Here is a 22380-nt window from a genome sequence, read left to right as displayed (position 1 = left end):
ATAGGGTCATACAGTCAATACGTATCAGAGATAGAACTTGAACACAGATCTTTTTGGTGGAAAGGCCAGTTCACTGTCCACTATACTTAGCTGCCCTCTCTGGCCCAGTATGGTTTTAAAGGGCCTTTTTTGTTGTTCTCCAAATTATCATAAGCTTTGCTCACATGGGGCCTTCTTCATAGTATTCTTATAGGCCCAAAAGACCTTAAAAGTTGGACTAAATTACTTTGAAGGACCTTTTCAATTCTACTGTGGGTTATATATTTAGGGAAGGAACCCTATGGGTTACTGAGCTCAACCCCTTCATTTTACAAATAAGGGAAATGAAACTGATCTCCTTTAATTCTAGTGAACTTTGGGGAAACCTCTATATTGTGGTGAATCCAAGGAATGGATATGTTAAAAAAAAAAAAAAAAAAAACCTTTTTCTTTTAGTACCTGAGGACAAGGTATCAACCCATCCATAGGAAGTATCCCTTCGATAAAGAGTTGGCAACCTCAAAAGATGAAAGAAAGTAGAGAGATGAAAGGAAGCCCTTCTAAGAGAGAAAGCCAGAGAGAACAGCAAGCAGTGGCCAGAGAGGTCAGTACTTTCACTAGACAGTCATTTGCAGATCAGTTGGACTCAGAACGATAGCAACTTATTGTGCGGGAGAAGGTGAAGGGGAGGTGGCCCTAATTTTCCTTCTTTCTGCAGTTCTTTGTTGGAGTAAAACTGCCTCTTGTTTTAGAGTCAGAACTCTTGCAAAGGTAGAATCAGTATGAGCTTTCTGGACTTGTCTCTTCAAGAGAAAGATGTTTCCAGAATTCTGGGTGGAATCTGAGGCAATAAGCAGAAAAACATCACCTCCACCACCCTACTCCACCAAAGTGCTCAGGACCATAATGCCACAGACATCCCATTGCCAGGGCTAAAATCTCTAGAACCATCCTGAGGAGAAGAGCTAAGGCCAAATGCTCCCCATACACCTGGCCACACAAGTTACTTTCTCAGTTTTGCAGACCTCAGGCAGAAGAGGGCACCTGTCCCCAGGCTTTCTGCTCAACCCCACAGTTGCTCTTTTTCTGCCAGGGAGGGAGGGGACCTGAACCTTCAGGTACTGAGTTTAGGACTAGTATATTCAGCCAAGGAAAGAACTAAACACAACTGTGACTCCTCCCTGACTCCCTCCCTCCAGCCAAGTGAGACCAAGGCAAGGTGGGCCAGATGCCAGGAGCTGCTGCTAGCAAGGAGGAAATCCCCAGGATATTGTATCTTGTGACAAAAATCATCTCATTAATCATCAACCCTGTAATATGATCTCCCATCTCATAAAAAGGGTGCCTTGCTAGCTCTAAGTAACTTCATCCAGCTGAGCTCCAGATAGCAGCTTTCTCTGATTCCAAGGCATACATAGAATCCCTCAAGTAACCCCTGGTGGGGTACAGAAATAATGGGCACTGCTTTCAGTCATGAGGCTGGTAAGTAGCCATTTAAAGGACCTTTCTCACTTATTGTACTTTGAATCAGCTGGGGACGGGCATGAAGGCTGAGGATTAGCTCCAAATTTGAATATCCAGCATGAAAGAAGAGGGATTTCAATTCATTATAAAAAGCATTGGGCAGTGAATTTGAGAATCTGGGTTTCAGTTCTGACTCTGCCACCAACTAACTGCATAACTTTTGGTGAATCACTATTTTGAGCCTCAATTTACTTATCTGTCAAATGAGGTAACCCTTTTTTAGGTGAGGCCCAAATAAGAGATAATTTTGATAAAATAATTTTAGAAAATTAAAGATAAGAGCTTTACAAACTGTGAATTGCTAAATGCAAAAATGGATGGGACTGTTTCTATTATACCACTTAGAGATGCCCTGCAGTGGCAGTAAGTTTTCAGTCTGAAGCTGGGTAACTATCATCTCTCAGGGTTTCTATAAAAGGCAGTAGTATTACAAGGCATGGGTGATTTCACTAGATGACCTCTAAGGGAACTCCCAATTCTAACAACACAGGATGTTTTTTAGAGAGGTCAGTTGGCTCTAGACAAGCCTAGTGGAAGATGACAGGTGGAAACACAAGCAACAGATGTTATTCATTTTTTGGACAAGAGATGGAGGATATTCTTTCTCATCATCATATTCAGTGGTCAGTAGACATTCCCCTCTACTTATAGCTACCTAAGCAAGTTGGGAGCTTTATCTCTGCTTGTCCCATACATATGATGACTTTCTTGATACAGCTGCTCAAGCATTGAATTACAATATCCCATATTTGATATTACCACTGCCTAGTAAGCCTATTAGTAACCAGTAACAATAACAGTAACTATGTTTGGCTTTCCTCTACAAGGTTGCTATGTTGCCACGAAAACAATCTTATTTCCAGAAGAGAAAAAGAATGGTAGACACAGACAGTAGAAAAAGCTACTAATTCCATTTCATTTCATCACTTTGGGGGTCAAAGTGGAGTGGTAAAAGTTTGACATGAGCTGGTAGCTTTTTTTTTTGTCTGCCAGATTGTTCAATAATGTGTGTGTGTGTGTGTGTGTGTGTTAAGTGGAATTCCTTTACCAATGGTGTCATCAATTGGAATAACACTCCATTGTGCCTTGAATGTTTAATATTTGTTTAAAGTGATATGAAGATCTCAAGGTTTGGGGTTGTCCTATGTTGTTAAGGGTGGGGGAGGGTATAGTGGTGGCATTGACAGTGGTAGCATAGTGAATAGTGTTCTGGGCTTAAAGTTGAGGGAACCTGGTTCAAATTCTGCTTCAGACACTTACTAGCTGTGTTACCTTGGAGCAGTCATGGTCCCTCTGGGTCTTAGTTATCTCATCTATAATGAAGGGATTGGGCCAGAAAATTCTTGAGCTCTCTTTAATCCATAGTTTTGTGATCCTCTGATCTACTTGGACAGCTAGGTGAGACAGTGGATAGAACACTAGACCTGGAATTAGGAAGACATTATCCAGAGTTCAACTCTGGCCTCAGATACTTACTAGTTGTGTGACCCTGGGCAAGTCACTTAACCCTGTATGCCCCAGTGTCCTCGTTTGTAAAGTAAGCTGCAGAAGGAAATGCCAAATCACTCCAGTAACTTTGCCAAGAAAACTTCACGTGGGACCACAAAGAGTTGGACACAACTGAAAATGACTGAAAAACCACAACAAAAGTGATGTACTAAGTCCTAGATAGGATAGGATCTGCACTTGATCATAAGCTCATACATTCAGAAGGGATTTTAGGGGTTGTGTAGTCCAACCCTCCCCATTTCACAGATGAGGAAACTGAAGCCCAGGCAGATTAAGTGACTGATTCATGGTCACACAGCTAATGAGTCCTAAGACAGGATTCAACTTAGGTCTTCCCAATTCCAAGGCCAGTGCTCTATCTGTCATGAAACCTCTGGTGGAGGACATTTCCATAATGAAAATTCTGACCTATGTGGGAATTGACTATATTCCAGAAATCAGATCCTTTATGTATTTTCCTATATAAATAGATAGGGGCTGGTGGGAAGGATAGTGAAGCAGGAAAACTAAGGGGAAGAAGAAAAGGAGGTTCAGGACAATTAGGGTATCGAGGCCAAAAGAGACATAATTTGGCATACCACACATCCAAACCCGTGCAGTAGGGAGCAAATTTTTCGTAGGATTCTAACCTTTCTTTCTAGATTCCCTGAGGAAAGTTGATCAGAATTAAGCTTGTGTCCTATAGAAGGAAATTCATTCTTATACCAGGTTAACTCAGAAATGGCAGCAAGTGGGAGGGAGGAGAATTCCATACTCTTCTGATCTCTCATACTGTTTACAAAGCAGGTGGCTCTCCTGGTCCCAAACTAAGAAAAGTGTGATATAATAAGAGAAACATTGTTCTTGGTGTCAAGAGAATGGCTTTACTACTAGTTAGCTTTATTACCTCAGTAAAGTCAATTTATCTATAAGGTCCTCAGGTTCTTTCTTTGTAAAATGAAGGTGTTGACCCAATGATCATTAAAATCTCTTCTAGTTCTAAATCTATGATCCTAAATCTCTAAGAGTCCTTGTGGTTATGGATCAGTTCTGTCCTCTGAACCTGGGGCTGTGGGACTATCATCTTTGCTTGGACCTGAAGCCTCTCCAATTAAAAAAGGCTACTTCCTGTTTCACTTGTTATTCTGGCTACTTTAATTGACTATAAATCAAAAAGTCAATCTGGGAGAGTGGGAACCTTGAAGTCAGTACCTATAGCTGTTACTACCCCACCAGAAAAAGTGGGTAGAATGTCTTTACTTTTGAGTTAGATGTATAGAGTCCAGGTTTCTCCAACTACCCTCTTTCTACCATATTCACTTTTTCCCCTGAGCTGGTTCCTTTTACCAAATGAACCCAGTCGGTGCCTCCATTGTAAGTGATCCTATTTTTTTAATTTAAAAAAATTTTATTGATGCCTTTTTTTAATCACCACAGTTTCCCCCTCTGTTCTTTCCTTATCCTCCCCAGATAACCTTTCTATATAACAACTAGTATCTTTAAAGACAAAGAAAGGAAAGAAAAAGAAAAGCATCCGTATTGAATATATTGAAAAAGTCTGAAAATATGCTCAATGTGCAGCATGTATGGCCCTCCCAGCTTTGCAAAGGGCTGAGTGCTTTCTCATACCTCTTTCTTTCCAGCCATGCTTGCTAATTATAATTTTGCAACATTCACTTTTTATTTTTTGTGGTTGCTCTTTCCATTTACATTGTTGTGGTCATCATGTATATCGTTGATGCTGCTTACTTCATGCCAGTCAGTTCATGTAGATCCATCCAAGCTTCTCTCTGTTCATCAAATTTGTCATTAATCATATTATATTTTTACCTGTTGGCTCAAAGGGCTATTTGCATAAGACTCTCCTCATTGGTAGAGATCAAATTACTCAATACTCAGACCTTCTGTGAGGGCAGAATAGGTGAGAGCTGGAGCAAAGAGAAATCCTGGTCATCTGGCTTTCAACTCTAAGATAGAAGACATGTAGTTTCAATTCCCTTCAAGTTCCTGAAGAGTGAGAAAGACTCTGGGAAGAAACCAACATGTAGAGGAGCTGAAGACTAGGATCTCTCTTCCATCCAACTCTCATCAGCTCTGCCCCTCACACAGAGAGTGGAGCTCTTTCCCACAGCATTGAATATTCAGTCTCCACCTATGAGAAGAGTCTTATGCAAACAACGACTCTTGGAGTCAATTATTACACATTCACATACTATAATTTGTTTAACTCAATCTCAAATATTATTGAAAATATACTGTATGTTTGTTTAGCCCTGTGGTAGGTCTCACGGGGAAAGATGGAAGAAATATACATAGTCTTTCCTCTTAAAGTCTAGTGGGGGGAGGGGAGAATGACAAAAATAAATGTGACTTTTAAAAACTGAACCAATTAGATATGGACTCCTAAATGCAGCCAAAGTTCAGAGTAAGAAGAAATCAACATGAACTAGAGGAGTTAGCAGGCTCCATGGAAGAGGTGAGGCATGAACAGGACTTTCAAGGATGAATAGATAGGAGCTGAGCAACTAGATGGCTCAATGGATAGAATGCCAGGCCTGAAGTCAGGAAGTCAGGAAGACTAATCATCCTCAGTTCAGAAACTCACTAGCTGTGTGAGCCTGGGCAAGTCATTTAACCCTGTTTGCCTCAGTTTTTTCATTTGTAAAATAGACTGGAGAAGGGACTGGCAAACCACTCCAGGATCTTTGTAAAGAAAACCCTAAATGGGTCCCAAAGAATTGAAACAAGACCTAACAACAACAACAAAGATAAGGGCTGGCAAAATTGGGGATTATAAATGAGGATTATATGTAGATGTCTTACAGACTCAAGAAAAGGATAAAAAGAGAGGATGAAGAACACTACGGTGATGCCTTTGTGACCTTCAATTCCAACTGGCTCCTCTCATCATAGCCTCTGAAGTGGGACTTTCTCAACATCACCAGGAGAAATCAAATCTCACCTTCACTCAGGGTGCAGATTTTAGCTGAGATACTAGAGCATCTTGTAAATCCAGAGGTAGGGAAATGATGAGACTCGTGGATTCAGTCTTTCCCATTTCTCCTTTGAGAGACAGATATGGGATCACTAACTTGACTCCTTAGCAGAAATTTCTTGCAGAAAAATCTCCCAACCTCCCTTCGAGGGGAGCTTAGGAAATAACTGTACAGTCTTGTGCTGGTGCCTGATGACTTGTCATCACTGGACTTTGATGACTCTTGTCGACCTGAAAATTTGGTTAAAAGAGGAAAACAGGCTAAATGTATATTGTTTATTTCCTTCAAGCTAGCAGTTGCATGATCATGGAGCCAGAAGGAAACTTCTGACTGTCTGATAGAAGAATGACCAGGCTTAAATACACTTTACCATGAGAAAGGAATTTTCTTAGTTGTATAAGCTGTAAATTCAATGAGACAAGAAAACTAATAAAGTAGAGTCAGCTGGAATTTACGATCCCATGAGACCCAAGTTTCCTGCATGTAGCAAATGTCTCTGTGAAACAAGATAAAGAAGAATCCTACCACTTTGGTTGGAAGCATCCTGTCCTTGAAATTGCTGACGCAGAAAAGGGCATTTTTACAGCAAACCAAAGCAGTCTGATTGATTAGTTCAGGCTTTGGCCCTTACTAAAAGTCCAAAAATGATATTAAATGTTATGACTGTGGAAGAGAGAATGAGGCTGATGACTTTGTGCAATTCTTTTTCACTTAAATCCAGTTCATGTGAAAGTCTATTAGTCCTCTTCCAAAATGAAGGAACAATAGCAGACAGACAGAGAGATTAGACAGATAGACAGACAGACAGATAGATGATAGATAGATAGATAGATAGATAGATAGATAGACAGATAGATAGATAGACAGACAGATACATAGATAGATACATAGATACATAGATGGATGGATAATAGTCCAAGATAACATGAAAGTTCTGAACCTGGGTGGCTAGGAGGATGGTGGTACTCTCAACAGAGACAGGAAAATTTGATGGAGGTGTAGGGATGTGTTGGACCCAGCTCAAACCAGCTCATAAAAAAAGCAGTTGTAAAGTTTTCAGCATGAGCATTTCTACCTCAGAAATCAGCAAAGTTACAAGTTATGATTTGATATTGTTTTGTTGATTGTATAGACTTAAGAAAGTGATGGAGAAAATGTTAATAATGCAGATTCAACTTAAAAGTGTGTCATGAGTATATTTTTTTCTTGGAAAGATGGTTATTAAACATTTACCAGCACGCCACTGGTGGAAGGATAAGTTTGTAGGGTTTTTTTGGACATGTCAAATTTAAGATTCTTTAGGGTCATCCAGGTGAAGATTTCTAGCAGGCAGTTGGTGATACAGGACTAAAGTTCAGGAAAGAGATTGTTTTTCAGTCATGTCTGACTCTTCATGACCCCATTTGAGGTTTTCTTGACAAAGATCCTAGAGTGGTTTGCCATTTCCTTCTCCAGTTCTTTTTACAGATGAGGAACCTGAGGCAAACGGGGTTAAGTGATTTGCCCAGGGTCATGGGACTCCAGACCTGGCCCCCTATCCATTGGCCCACCCAGCTCCCTCTTATAAGAGGAAGAAAAGGAACTTGCTCTCAAGGAACTTGCCTTCCAATATAGAAAGACCATACATCAAAGGGAGCTGAAAAAGAGTGGGAAGGGGTATGAAGAGAAGCTGCTCATGCCAGGGCTTGTAGGAAAAGTCTGGAGACCACAGAGAAAAATGAAGGGATGTCTGACCTAGGTACTTTCCTTAAAATGGGAGGAGCCTCCTGATCAGAGGAAGGAGCCTGGGGGCAGAGTGTCCTTCCAATATGAGAAGTCTAGAGGAGGAGTGAAGTTCCAGGGTGAGAACCATGCTGTGGCATGGTGGAAAAAGACTACTGGCTGCCCACTTTGCCTTCTTCCTCCAGTCTTAATTACTCAGTTACTTAGTCCTTAGTTGTTCCTTAATTACTTAGTCCTCTCAGCCCCAGTATCATAGCTGGTATCTCTGGCCAAATGAATGAAGCTGTGTGTGACTTTGAGGGGCTAGCCTTCTTCCCTAGAAGGCAGCACCCAGCATCCTTCCCACCACGTGACATCTTGTCCACCATCTGGGGTGACCCTCTTGTCTCCTCTGTTGAGAACAATTGGTCCAACTTTCAATCAACCTCAGTGAGTCAGCATCCTGAAGTGAATTCTCTGGAATCAAAGCTTTTATTCTTAGTTTGGAGAAGACAATTTCCCCTCACCTGATCATCTTCCCTAGGGAGTATGGAACAAAGAGCTCCACATTGCTTAGTCACAGGGCTTGGCAAGGGTAGGGAGCTGCCATATCTGCTCCATTCTCTCATCTTTTAAAGTGAAATTGAATCTTTCCAGGACAAATACCCCAAAATACCCACTGTGAAAGCCTAATTACCACTCTTTGCCTCCATGATTTGAGGTTCTTGAACTTAAGTTTCTTCAAAATGAAGGAAGAAATGGGGCAAGGGAGCTAGGTATCTCAGTGGATAGAGCACCAGCCTTGGAATCAGGAGGATCTGAATTCAAATCTGGCTTCAGAGACTAGCTCTGGGACCCTTGACAAGTCACTTCACCCCAATTGCCTCAAAAAAATGAAGGAAGAAATGGTCAACTTAATAGTGACAGCTTTGTGGAAGTTAATAGAGACCCTCCAATGTCACCAATAGTGACACTGGAAATTCCCTCTACCACATAGGAGTTGTGTTCATCTTCTCTCCCTTTAACATACTAGATCCTCCTTGAAGGCTGAGATTATGTCTTATTGATCTGTTTTTCTCTTTCAGTGCCTAGCACAGTGCTCTGCACATAAGGGGTACTTAATAAATATTTGTTGAATTGAATTATCTTTCAGGTCAGAGGACCTGGATTAAAACTCTGGCTCTGCTACTTCCTAACTTCCACAAATCACTTCCCCTCTTTGATCTTCGGTTCTCTCATCTGTAGATGAAGGTATTGGACTCTTTCATCTCTAAATCCCCAGCTGCATCAAAATAACACTTTAAGAAACAGTGTGATCGAGTGGTTAGCATACTGAACTTGGAATCAGGAGATCAGAGTTCAAGGCCTACCTGCCCCCAATACTTATTGCGATCCCATGGGTAAGTCCCTTAATTTCTCAGAGTTTCAGGTTCCTCATCTGTAAAGTCAGAGAGGAAGAATTATATTTTTACTTCTGTTTCATAAGCTTAACTTGAAGAAGATGCTTTGTAAGCCTGGAAGCACGATAGAAGTGTGAGCTATAGGATAAATAATAATATGAAACATACTAGTTTTCAAATTCAGAGGATGTCACAACTTTCAAAACACTTCATTATTTCATTAGGCCATAACATCCCTATGAGATATGTAAGGCAGATATGTGGCTATCCCCACTTTATGGTTGAGGAAATTATGACCCAGAGAAATTATGATTTATTTGCAGAAAAACCAGCTGATTAGTAAGAGGACTGGGATGAGAATTCAGGTGTTCTGTCTTACCATCCCATCAATATATTTTTAATGAATCATATTGTTTCTAATAGCAGGTGCCAAGATCTGTGAAAAGAGGAATGGGAGAAGGGGTGGGAATGATTTTGCAATCCCAGGGTGTAGGCAAGTCCAGAGACAGTCCTGTAGACGTCAGTTTTCCTGGCACTCAGAAGACTGAAAGAAGGGAAAAATTACAGCCGTGCGTATGGGCATAGAGCCATCAGTTCCCAATCACATGAGAAGCTGAGTCCTGGCCAAGTTAATTCACTTGGTTCCATAGTAAAGGCAGAGTCTTTCAGTTTCGATGGTAAGTGGTAAATAAATTACTTCTTTCCACTCAGTCCCTTTCTTGCATGCATCAAGCCTCTGTCCTGGAAACACCCTGACTGCAGATGGTCTTGACTGATAACTTCCTATCTCATAATAGAGTTGGAGAAGGGGAGGGGATCTTGGCTCTGGACTTTAATAGATGCAGGCCTTAAATATAGCACCATGTAACATGAAAGTCAAAGGGACTTCCTTTGAGGTACTATTTAGAAGGAGATCACAAGATGGGACTTTCCTGCTTCTCATATGACTGGCAATTCTCCTTAAATCAAAGCCCCATAATCCTTTATAACCTCAACCCAAGACCAAAGTATACTCATGCCTTAGATTCTTTCAGGCTGACGAGATCCCTGGATGTAGTACCCTTACTCATCTGGGCCCTACTTCCACTACTGACTACCCTTACCACCACCCTCACTTCCCTTGTTTGGAGTCCTGGAGTTGACAAAGGTTCAGTATAGGCCATTGATTGGAAAAGATTTGGTACAGGTCCTGTAGGATCCATATAGGGACTTTCTTCCCCTACTGTCTTAGAGGGTGTCATTACTGATGTGCACTCAAGAGCATTTTTAGAAATTGAGGTAAGGTGTTAGAAAGTGGGGAACAGGATGATTTGGAACTATCTAGGTTTCACTATTCATTTTGCAAAGATAATTCTAGAAACATGGAATGCTGAAGCTGGTGGAGATATTAGAGCAGCACTGTATTAGAGAGTAAATTTCATACATGTCCAGGAGAAGGAAATGAGGGGAATTAGGAATCCCCAAAGAACAGACAAATAAATGAATGAAAGAATGGAAAAAAAACTCAGCATTGATTAAAAGTCTTTATGTGCCAAGCATTGTGCTTAGGGTATGGGAATAGAAATAAAACTGAGAAAAGCCCTGCCTTCTGGGAGATAACCTTCTAAAAAGGGTGGACAACACATATAGATAGGGTAATGATATCCAGGAAGGAGTGTTTTGATTTGGTAAATCACAGAAAAGATGAGTAGACCTATAAGGGAGTTGATTGACGCTATTCAGTAGCAATGGCAGTATTGATCTAATTATGGTTAGAAATCTTTGAGGTGGGGCTGGTGGGAGGGGAAAGAAACATAACAAGGCGGGTATTGAGAAGATGACTAAGGGGAATGTGAAGCATTGTTGAGGCTCTCAAGAGTCAATAGATCAGGTAACTTTTTTTACCAATCAAGACCTCCCCAAAGGGCAAGTTCTAAAGCTGAGAGGTTTTTTTGAGTTGAATTTTGATAATTCAATTTTGTAGAACTTTGAGTTCTAGACAGCTATGGAGACATCAGACTCTTTGCTTTTCTTTCTTTCTCTTTATCCCAAGAGCAAATCCGTGACCCTTTCCATGCCTTCCCCCTTCTTACCTCCTTTCCTGGAGAAATAAGCCCCCCTTTAGCTCCCATCCATCCTCACTTCTGTCATCCCCTTGCAAGCAAAATGTAAATAACCTTCATAAATTTGATAGGTTGGACTTGTCAACCTCCAAGAGTTAGTCTAAGAAAGACTCATTTCTATAAGCCAAGAACATACCCAATTAAAATTAGCCTTATCTCAATAATAAGTTTACCAGGTCTTTAAAAATTTACTCAGTACCTTTTTTCCCTTTGTCTTTAAATATGTCACCAGAAATTAAGAAAATAATTACATTCTGACATCTCAGATAGTGATAGTTCACAAACACACACACACACACATACACACACTCACACATACACAAATATATCCTTAGAAGAAGCAGATTTGAAAATCACACCCCTATTTCTTGCAAGGATTTCCAATTTACTCAGTAAGAATTCTACAACAAAAAACTCTTGCAAGGATTTATAAGAATTACAAAGGCAATTTTCCAAGGTCTTTTCTTTGTATAATTACCAAGTTTTCTTTCACAAAAATAACCCATTCATTTATTTTCTTTCCAACAGTATAATTCTTAATCTAACATCATCTAGATTATAAGAGAAATTGCTTTTCTAACAGCATAGGTGATATAATTGTTTACCAAAGTACACAATGTAAGAAAATTTAGAAATATATAATGATACCACAAACAATTATCATGTATTTAAAACTTGAAACAAAACCACCTACCAATCAGGTGACTTTAATTTAGTTGGATGTACTTCCAAATTATATTACACAGAAAATCATTCATCTCATCACCACTGGCATTGTATACTGATCACATCTAAAAACCTACATAAAGTTACCAAATATGAAAAACGTTTAACATTCCAATAGTGTTTATCCTCAGCCAAGCACTCTATAATCATGTGATCCTCACAACAACCCTGGGACGTGGGTTCTTATGATTATCCCTTTATATAACAGTAAACTGAGGTAAATAGAAATTTCGTGGAGCCATACAGTTAATAAATTTCTTAATGCAAAATAACAATATCTTTTTGTGCTTAATCCTGTTGAAGAAAGCACTCTCAGACACTGTTCTTACTCTTTCAGGACAGATTTGACTTAAATCAAATCAAATCTGGATTTATAATTGCTAATGGTAAATATTCTAACGTTTTTAAAAAGTCTAATACTCTTGGCACTTTATTCATGTATCTTCTTGGTGATACATGGTGACAATTCCCAGCTCCGAATAACCTTTTTCTCAACTTCCTTAAAGAGCTGAAGTCCCATCTCCTTTTTGAGACATTAGATTTATCAGATAAAAAGCTGCCCTAAGCATTGCAGCTCCCCATTCCATCCTCCTGGGAATTGCAGGCTGTATGTACTGGGACTACAAAATTTTCATTTTCAATTTTCTACTAAAAACAAAACCAAACTTCCTCACCCCCTCTCAACATGTTTAAGCCATCTGAAGCTGGTACACGGGCATCTAGAACAACTATCCAAGGATGGGGGGTGGGGGAGGAGCTTAGAGTTCTCTAGATTTGATTTAAACATAATCTACAAACTTTAGCTTTAGAATCTAATTAAACCTGAATTCATCTAACTCTGGAGTAACAAAAACTCTCAGTTTTCTCTAATTAAACCCTTGCTGTCTTTGGGTTGCTTGGTCTAGATCCTTTTCAGTATAAGGCTGCTGCTAGCTGATTTCACTTTCCAACTAATTTCTGGGAGAGTTTCACCCTGCTTTTTCAATTCCATTACTTGTTATCTTTCTGATGTGGGCATGCATTGGTCCTGTGCCAGTGTCTCCCACGTTGCACAGTCAAATCTAAAGTTCTTGAAAGAGACCTTGAGAGTGTCCTTGTATCGCTTCCTCTGACCACCATGTGATCACCTGCCCCATGTGAGTTCTCCATAAAATAGTCTTTTGGCAAGCATATATTTTGCCAGCCCATTGGAGATGTGCTCTCTGAAGAATAGTTTGAATACCTGGCAGTTCAGCTCGAGCAAGGACTTCAGTGTCTGGTACCTTATCCTGCCAAGTGATCCTCAGAATCTTCCTAAGACAGTTCAAATGGAAGTGATTCAGTTTCCTGGCATGGCGCTGGTAGACTGTCCATGTTTCACAGACATACAACAATGAGGTCAGGACAATGGCTCTGTAGACATCAGAAAGGGTGCTGTGCTCTACGAGCAAAGCAGAATTGAGACAGCACAAAGTAAATGTAGGATGTGCAAATTTGGTGTATCGACCCCCAAAATTCATACAGACTCTGTGCCCAGCCTGTGGTAGAGCATTCTGAGCTCGCATTGGTCTGATCAGCCACAATCGGACACACTGAAACTTCACTTTATCATGGTGATGTGATTTTGGTCCTCTTCAAAAACGGACAACAACCAACCAACTTGTTATCTAACTTTATTCTTGTATCCCAGCTTGACCAGTGTTGCAACCCCCACCCCCCAAAAAAAGTCTTAATCTCCCACTGAAAGCCTAAAAGGGGAGTTCTTTCCCAGAAGTTTTCTGTCTACATTTTAAATCTTTCCACACAAACATGACAGTTATTTTACAAACAGAGACACAGACAGAATGACAAAAGTGCACACAAATCTAATTTACTTATTAGCTTTTTAGGCTTAGTTTGTTTTTTAAGATAAACCAATTTAGAATTAGAATTTCATATATATATATATATATATATATATACACACATGAATTAAAATTAGACTGGTCAAAATTCAGAATTATCTTTTAGATGTTCTAATTTTTGTTTTGTTTGTTTTCCTACATCCTTCTAAAAGCAACCAGTTCAGATTGCAATACAATTTATCACATGCCAATTTACTCTGATTGACTCATAGCCAAATAGTAGCCAGATTATAAAGGATATCCTTTCAGAAGAGACCTGTCTTGAGGTCTCCACCCCCAAAACCAGCTTGGAGAGAAAAGCAGACTGCACCTGAATAAAATGAGTCCGCGAGACAGGAGCAGGGATTTTGGGGATAAGGCTTCAGCACTGAGTCTCCAGGAGAAAATAGTTCTGTGGGCACCCAACCCCAGTGCTTTTGGGGGGATGAGTCCAGTCTCCAGGCCCAGTCCTATCTCGTCACAGTATCAAATGTCAACCTCTGAGAGTTGGTCTAGAAAAGACAGATAAATCAGGATGTCTGAGTCCATGTTTTATTCTCTCAAAGTGGGCAGTCATTCAATGCATGGGAGCTAACAGTTTGGAACTGAGAGCTCAATTTGGGGGTTGGGGGTACATAGTTTATGTATCCTTCGAAGATGTGTTCCCAAGAGATGACATTCAACTCTGATTGGTTAACACCCTGGGAGGTGGGCTATATTAAAAGGAGGGTCTTGGGGTGCGTGACTTAGGTCACTTAAATTTTGGTCAAGGAGACATCAATTTCCATATCATCTGTCTTGACAATAGGGAGAATTAACATTTTTCCGGACTTGAAGAAACGGAACTTTGAAAGAAGGGGAATGGGGGAAGCTCTGAGTCTCCAAGGTAATGATCACTTAAGAAAAATCATTTTTCACAGGCTGGATGACCTCTGTGAACAATCATTTGTTCATTTATTTTTAGTAATCGTTGCCTTGGAGACTTAGCACTTCCCCCGGATCCTTTTTCCAAAGTTCAGCTTCTTTTTCAAAAGGACAATTACTGATAGTGTGATTGTGGGCTTATCAAGGTTTTTCTCTCCTTCTACTTCCTTATCCAGAAACCAACCAGTGTGGGAAATCTTTCTTAAAGATTTGCCCAGGTCAAGAGCTAATCAGACAGTAAAAGAACCTCTAAATTTGGGCGTACTCCTGCTCATCTGGGGAAAGTTGATTTTCTCTATTGTAAAAACAGGTGATATGGAAATTGATGTCTCTTTGACCAAGATTTAGATGACCTAAATCACATACCCCAAGACCCTCATTTTAACATAGCACACCTCCTAGTGTGTTAACCAATTAGAGTTGATTGGCACCCTTTGAGAACACCTACTCTTTAAAGAACATACAAGCTATGCACCCCAACTCCCAAATGGGCTCAATTCCAATACTGCAGATCCTTGTGTGCCTGCCTGCTTGAAGAGAAATAAATGCACAGATGAACACAACCTAATTCATTTGTCTTTCTTACACCAAACTCTCAGAGGCTATCACCCCCTTCTAACTCTCAGATTCCATACCCTAAGTCCTAAGAGTAGCCAATTTTTCAACCTGCTTGATTGAATGCATCTTAATTTCTTCTATTATTTTCAGTTCATGAATTACAGAGATAATTAGAAGGCACATTTTGTGCTGTTGGCTCCAGTTCTAGTTCCTTGACCTAGCAATGATTGGCCCAAGTACCAAAATTACTAGTTATATCTCTCCTTTAGAAGTCATATAGTTTAAATGCCTCATCATGCAGATAAGGTCACCCAAGCCCAATGAGGTAGAACTGAGCCAAGGTCATACAGCTAATTAGTTGGTAGCTCGGCAAAGATAAGAACTGAGGTTTCTGACTTCTCAGCCCTGTGGTCTTTCAACTACATGTTGTCTGTATGGGAGCTATATCTTATCCGCTCTCCCCCTATTGCCACTCCCCAAAAAACATTCATTCATTTAGCAGAAATTTATTCACCAGCATGCCTAGCACAAGTCCTGGGTGAGTATGAGGTCTTACAAAGATGTATGACAATAGAGCTTGTGGATAGCCCTTGGTCAAAGCAGATGTCTGGCAGTCATCCTTATGGAGAGTATAAATTTGATTTTAAGAGCTTGAAGATGATGAAAACTGTCCTGGGCCCTTTGAAAACATATAGGAAAAGATTGGTAAAATTGACTCTCTATGGAAGTAAAGGCTTTTTTTTTTTTTGGTCCTGACAACAGTCTTATGAATTTTTTTCAGAATACCTTGCACAGAAGAGGTCCTACCAGCCCCTCTATTTCCATTCCAAGACCAAGGGCAACCAGATCCTTCTAAATGATTGCTATTCCAGGGCAGAGAGAATCTCTACTTTTCACGATGGCATTGTTTTTACCAACCGGCCAGTCCAGCCTGAAGAAAGAATAACCCTCAGGATCTTGAAGAGGGAGAATGGATGGAATGGTGGGCTACGTGTAGGGTTCAGCTGCCTGAACCCCTCAAATATCAACCCTTACAGCCTGCCCCCATTTATCTGTCCTGATCTAATAGCCCAGTCTCCCACTTGGGCAGCAGTCCTGCCTGATCAGTTTATTAAGGTTGGAGATATCATCCACTTCTGGGTCAACAACTCAGGAAAAGTCTTCTTGAGGACCAGTGAGGTCAAAAAGTTTCTGTTATTTGACAGAGTGACTGTGAGCTCTCCTCTTTGGGCTGTAATGGATGTCTATGGAACTACAAAAGCCATCGAGTTGCTCAGTAAGTCTATTCATTCTTGAATAGTGGGGAGGAAGGAGTGGAGAGGGTAAGGAGTGAGTTCCTCTTGGATGGGGTACAAGTCCCCATTTCTCAAGGATGCTCACTAATCCAGGACAATGACAGGTAGGTGGCACAGAAGATAGACAGTTGGACTTAAAAATACCTGAGTTCAAATCCTACCTCAGACTTGGGCAAGTCACTTAATCTCTTCAATAAACATTTATTAAGCACTTACTAAATGTCAGGCACTGTGCCAAGCACTGGGGATACAAAGAGGCAAAAGGCAGTCTTATAATCTAATGGTGGAAACAACAAGAAGGCAAATTTATACAAAGCAAGCTGCACAGAATAAATAAGAAATAATTAACAGAGGAAGACACTGGAGTTAAGAGGGGTTCGGGGAAAACTTCCCATGGCAGCTGGGACTTATAGAAGTCAGGCAGGTCAGTAGTCAGAGTGGAGGAGGGAGAGCTTTCCAGACCAAGGGATAAGGATAGGTCAGAACCTCCTAGGATTGTTGTGAGGATCAAATGAGATAATATCTTTAAAGCACTGTGTAAATCTTAAATCACTATATAAATGAGAGCAATTATTGTTACAGGTTTCTAACGGTCCCGTTTGCTCTGGAATAAGGCTAGGCTGAGGGCTCTGAGTGGGTGGGAAGCCCTGAGAAGAAAGAGCCCCAATGAAATCCCTTCTCAGTTAACACCTAAGCTGTAGGCAGTTCCAGGACTTATTGGGTGGGAGGGTTTTTCTTTGCCTCTGGGGCCTTTCTACCTGGGAGGAAGAGTTCTTAAGACTGAATGCAGGGCAGGTGTAACAGATTGCTTTCCATCTCCGTGAAGGGGGAGGGGAGAGAGGGAGCCATAGCCACATTCTATAGTGGAACTCCAAACTTAAAAAAAAAAGCTTAAATATTGTTTTTGCATGTAATGGGGAGAATAAAATATTATTAAAAGTAATTTTAAAAAAAATTGAATGTAGAGGTTAAGAAAAGGGTAGGACAAGTTGAAATCTGCAGATTAATGCTGTTTCCTACCTACCGAGGGTTCTGTTGCTGGGAGACATGATCCCCTAAAAGCAAAGTGACAGGACAGGACGCTCCCCACACCTTCCTCCCAGGGCCGAAGGTGGGGAGAGATTTTGAAGCTGGTGGATTGTTTTATTTGACCTCAAATGTTAACTCCTAACCTTGTTTCCTTCTTCTTAGCTCCCGTGAGTGAGACTTTCAGACCTAGACTTCCGACACCGGTGTTCAGGGATGAACCTTCTGGTAAATGCCTTTCCACAATTAAAGGGAAATTATTGGAGTTCTCACTCCCATCACATGGGTGGAGTGGATGGGGGCAGACCATAAACAACAACAAGAGGGAGGAAGGGAAGGAAGGAGTGATGGGCTGAAGTCACCAATGATCCCTTATATGTCCAATCTAATGACTCTTTCTTCATCTTCACCCTTCTGGACCTCTCTGGCGTCCTGTCCTGGCCCCTGTCGATGACCCTCTTCTGGTCACTCTCTCTGGGTTTTTGTGAAATTGCCCTCTCTTACTACTGCCAGTACCTATCTGCCTCTTGCTGGCCGGCCTTCTTAAGCATCAGATGCTCGGGGTGGGGGTGGAGAGTGGCCTTTTCTTTTGAAAGAGCTTGGCCCTATAAGAAGGGTACGATTGTAGGAAAAGAAGCTGCCCAATAAGTGGAAGCCGAGGGTTCTTGTTCGAAGTTTGCTGAACAGTCGAAGGACCTTGGCCACGAGTGTGGACAAAAAAGCAGAGACTGAGGCGCCAGGACTAGGATGCGGTGGGGGACGACGGACTGTGTCGCTGGTGAAGCCGGAGCAGAGCAGCCTGACCCCCACAGAGGATTTCTGAGGGGACCTGGGCCCGGCCCCTCTCCTCAGGAAGCCCGAGCGCTTCCCCAGGCAGCGCTAGCGTCTCTGGGAACCATGCGGGCAGCTGTGGCAGATCATTGGCGAAAAGGAAAAACAAGTTCTTTGAGAGAAGAAGCAGATCTCCTCCGAGTAAGAGAAGCCTCAACCATCACCATATAGCGGTCAAGGTGAAGCAAGAATGTGAAAACCATCCCGGGACAGGAAGAGAAGAAAGACAATGGTTAGGGAGCAATCAGAACGAGAACCCGGGCCAGAGAGGGACACCGGACTGGGACATACACCACAGCCCTTGTAACCCAGGGAACAGCACTAGGGAGAGGCCTCGTGTTGGGCATAGCCAAGGTCCCCAGAACCCACAGGAACAAGAAGTCGAAAGAGAGTTTTCTACCTCTGCACCTGGAGCTTGGTCAGAAGAAAGTGTATGTGGCTGCATTGATGGAAATCAGGAGAGTGTTTGGCAGTCTGCTAGCTGCCAGAGTAGAGGAAGAGACCTGTCAAATAAAGGGAAACTCAGCTTTGAACTTTCAGGGGCATTCCTTGAGGAGGCCATCATGTTCTGGGGTGTGCTGATAAAGTACAGTGAGCCTCCAGAAGCGTGGATGCCAAAGAAACGCTGGCGTCTTTACCCCTTTAAGAATGATGAGGGTCTTCCAGTCATGTACATCCACAGACAAAGCGCTTACCTCCTGGATGGACACAGGCGAATCGCAGATGTTCCTACTGACCGCCCCTCATGTTCCAAGCAGTACACAGCACAGGCTTGTAGAATACACCTGTGCTGATGGCACAGTTGGCCAAAGGATCATTGACCTTGATTCTGGTAATGGGACATTCTTAAATGAGATCAGTTTGAGCCACAGCGTTACCCTGAGCTAAAGGAGAAGGATGTGCTGAAGTTTAGGTTCAGTAGTAGGGAATATGTACTACTTCATGGGTCTTCAGATGCCTCTGAGATGGATAAGAAAGAAGATGAGGAAGAGGAGGAAAAATCAGACAGCTAGCAAATTATGAAGAAGCTGCCATCTGTGCCAAGAGAATTGTGGAAGGCCTGGATTTGGAATTTAAAGAGCAGGGCAGCACTTCCTGGTACTTTCTATTGTTTTAGGTCTTCTGTGGCTTATCAGCTTATGTTGAAATTAAAAAAAAAAAAGGTAGGATTAAACTAGGGAGTATGAAAGGCTTTGGACTGCAATGCCTGAGATAGGGTAAAATCAGAACTGAGTTCAATCAGAGTTTCCTTCTGGAAGGTAAGGACCTTCACATTTATCCCCAATTCTACTGATTCCACTAAGCCCCAAGACCTTGTAGCACCTTCTAGAGGAGATCTGTAATCACACAAAGGAGTTTGGGCTCTTTATCCACACAAGAAAGAGAAAGAAGACTATTTTCTACCCAGATGGACATGTATTTGGATGGCTACCTTGGAGGGCTCGCTTATGCATCAATATGTATATCTGGGATAATGAAGTTGAACAGAAGGTCCTGGACCACCTTCAGGAAATTTCAAGGCTTTTCCTAATCCCAGTCTTTTTAATACTTACAAGTGTTACCATACAGCAGCAAGATCCCCAAACACCAGTACCAGTACCTTAAAAGCTGTTAAAGAGCAAGGGAGAACTTTATGGGGGAAACGTAGGTATCAACATATTACCATGGAAGAATTTTAAAGAGGAGTGAAGGACATCAGAAATTTGGATGACAGGGAGAGAAGATGGGATGGTCCTGTGAAAAGAGGAAGGGACGCTAGGTAGATTGCTGGAGGACTCCATTGGTAATCGCTTCATCTACCGGCTGTGGCTGAAGCTTGGAATGCTCTCCCTCTTTGCCTCCACTTCCTGCTTTCCCTGACTTCCTTCCAGTTTCATTTTAAATCTTACCTGCAAGAGGTGAGTGATCTTTCCTAGTCCCCCTGAATATTAACACATTCTCTCTGAGATTACTTTCCATCGGTGTTCTCTCTCCCAAAAAAAAAGTACATCTATCATCTATCTGTCTGTCTGTCTGTCTGTCTATCTATCTATATCTTGTATGTATACAGTTTACCTATTTCATTAGAAAGGGAGCTTCTTGAGGGCAGAGGGACTGGTTTTGCCTTTCTTTGTATCCCCAGAGCTTAGCACAGTGCCTGGCACATGGTAAGCACTTCATAAATGCTTGTTGACTGACTGTACAAAGAAATAACTTCACCTTCTTCTCTAGGCTTCCTTGTGTTTTCCAATCTCCTGGGGCTCTGCAGCATGAGTACAGTCGCCTAGTAACCTGGGGAGGAGTAGCAGAAGGTAGAGATGACTTGGTATCTAGGTAGAATGAAAGAGAGATGAACAGTAGAATCTCAGAGGTTTCTGCTAGGACAGATAGATCTCTAGGGTAGAGACTATTTTACCCAGGATGCTTTCCTTCACCCAAGCTTTCTTGTCTTCCTAGAGTTCTGTTTCTGCCTCCCAGCTACAGATGATGAAGAATGTTCCGTCTGTTTATACCATGCCAAGAACACCTGGCTTCTTCCTTGTGGCCACACCATCCTCTGCCATTGCTGCGCCAATAGGATCTTCAGAGACACCGCCAAGTGCCCCATGTGCCGGTGTAAAATTGAGCAGTTTTATCTACAGAATAAATCCACTCCAGGAGATGCTTGGAATTTCTCCTGGTAATCTGCTACCAAGTGGGGTCCAGGTAGTGGTGAGGCAAGAGCACCAGGATCAACTCACCTCTGAAATTTGGCCCCATTCCCATCTCTCAGGACACCTGCTCCCTGCAGCTGGCCAGAACATTTCATGCTGAATAAGGAGACTCTGTGGTGACCTCTTATCCACCCTGGTCTCTCTTTTGTGCCTTAGATACCAGAGACTAGGAATCAGAAGGCTTGAACTGAAATCCTGGCTCGGTCACTAACTCTATAACCCTGGGCAGGTCACTTGATGTCTCCGAAACTCAGTTCTGTAACCTGTAAAATGGGGATGCTACCTACCTCACAAGTTTGTCCTAAGGAATGGATAAAATAATGTATATAAAGTGTTTTGTATCCATAAAAGTGCTATATACTTAGAAACTTTTGTTACTGTTATTTTTTATTTCATGGAAGTAAAGAGTGGTAGGAAAGAGTTGAGTGTCCATTGGTTGAAGGTCAAGGAAGTAGGACAGGGACAGATAGAAGGAATGGCAAAACCAACCCTCCTCTACTCCTTTCCCCTCTACTATCCCCACTACTGTACCGCACCCCCCACACACAAAAGAGTAGGTAGGTAAGAAGCTGGGTTAGGAGATGAGGATTAAAGAATCTCTAAGGTGAAAAGAACCTTAGAGGCAGTTAGTTCAACCCCTACCTGATTATGTTGGGGACATCCCAACAAGTTGTCATAGCCCCCACTTAGAGACCTCCAGTGCTAGGGAGCTTAATACAACTCCAAAGCAGCCCTTGCCACTGTCACAGCTCTTAAGGTTATTTGAGGAGGGTCTCCTTTCTAGTCAAAGGATACACTAAGTGCAGCCCCTCCAGACACTTGAAGGAGAGGCTGGGGTACTTGGGGGTGCTCTTTTGGGAACTGTCATACTTGAGTAACTGTAGTCCCAAAGTATCAGATGTCTCAGCAATTGCCCTGGGAGGTAGGAAACTTAGGCTCTCCTAAGTCAACCTCATTTTATAAACTTGAACATTCGTGCACATCAAGGGACATCCATTATATGCAGGAAATAGGAGCCGAACTGACCAACTTGTCTAATTCTGTGAGCCCTTGGAGAATCCAAAAATTAGAACGTCAGAGTTGGAAGACATCAACTACCCCAATGGTTTTTATTTCACAGATGAAGAAACTGAGGCTTGGACAAGTTAGGTAACTTACCTATTAAAGCAGCATTGAAGTGTTAGGGAAGGAGCACTCACTGATCTTGGAGTCAGCAGGGATGTGGGTCTGAATTCTGTATCTGATACTTCCTACATGTGTGACCCTGAGTAAGTC

At 41.8% G+C, this 22380-nt stretch overlaps 1 protein-coding gene and 1 pseudogene across 2 annotated transcripts; both read left to right on the top strand.

The window, feature by feature from the left end:
• Positions 1-1338: 1338 nt before the first annotated feature.
• NEURL3 (neuralized E3 ubiquitin protein ligase 3) lies at positions 1339-21473 on the top strand. 2 transcript variants are annotated; one of them, XM_072634788.1, is made up of 5 exons: positions 1369-1461; positions 8842-9088; positions 16042-16536; positions 17747-17809; positions 20849-21473. In XM_072634788.1, the coding sequence occupies exons 2-5, from the start codon at positions 9085-9087 to the stop codon at positions 21073-21075; spliced, it is 789 nt and encodes a 262-aa protein (XP_072490889.1). In that variant the 5' UTR covers positions 1369-1461; positions 8842-9084; the 3' UTR covers positions 21076-21473. The 2 variants fall into 2 exon arrangements, with proteins under 2 accessions (XP_072490887.1, XP_072490889.1); XM_072634786.1 differs by lacking the exon at positions 8842-9088 and having other exon boundaries at positions 1339-1461.
• Positions 18385-19508, top strand: LOC140529824 (smad nuclear-interacting protein 1 pseudogene; annotated as a pseudogene).
• Positions 21474-22380: the final 907 nt, after the last annotated feature.

Source organism: Notamacropus eugenii, chromosome 1, assembly GCF_028372415.1.
Source record: "Notamacropus eugenii isolate mMacEug1 chromosome 1, mMacEug1.pri_v2, whole genome shotgun sequence".
NCBI classification, from domain to species: Eukaryota; Metazoa; Chordata; class Mammalia; order Diprotodontia; family Macropodidae; genus Notamacropus; species Notamacropus eugenii.
The sequence above is the reverse complement of the archived record's forward strand: the minus strand, read 5'-3'. Positions and strand labels throughout refer to the sequence as shown.

Excerpts from the sequence above, each read along its gene's own strand:
- NEURL3 (XM_072634786.1), top strand. The coding sequence starts at position 1,434 with ATGGGCACTGCTTTCAGTCATGAGGCTG. Across the intron at positions 16,537-17,746 it reads AAAAGCCATCGAGTTGCTCA|CTCCCGTGAGTGAGACTTTC; the intron begins GTAAGTCTATTC and ends CCTTCTTCTTAG. Across the intron at positions 17,810-20,848 it reads GTTCAGGGATGAACCTTCTG|AGTTCTGTTTCTGCCTCCCA; the intron begins GTAAATGCCTTT and ends TTGTCTTCCTAG.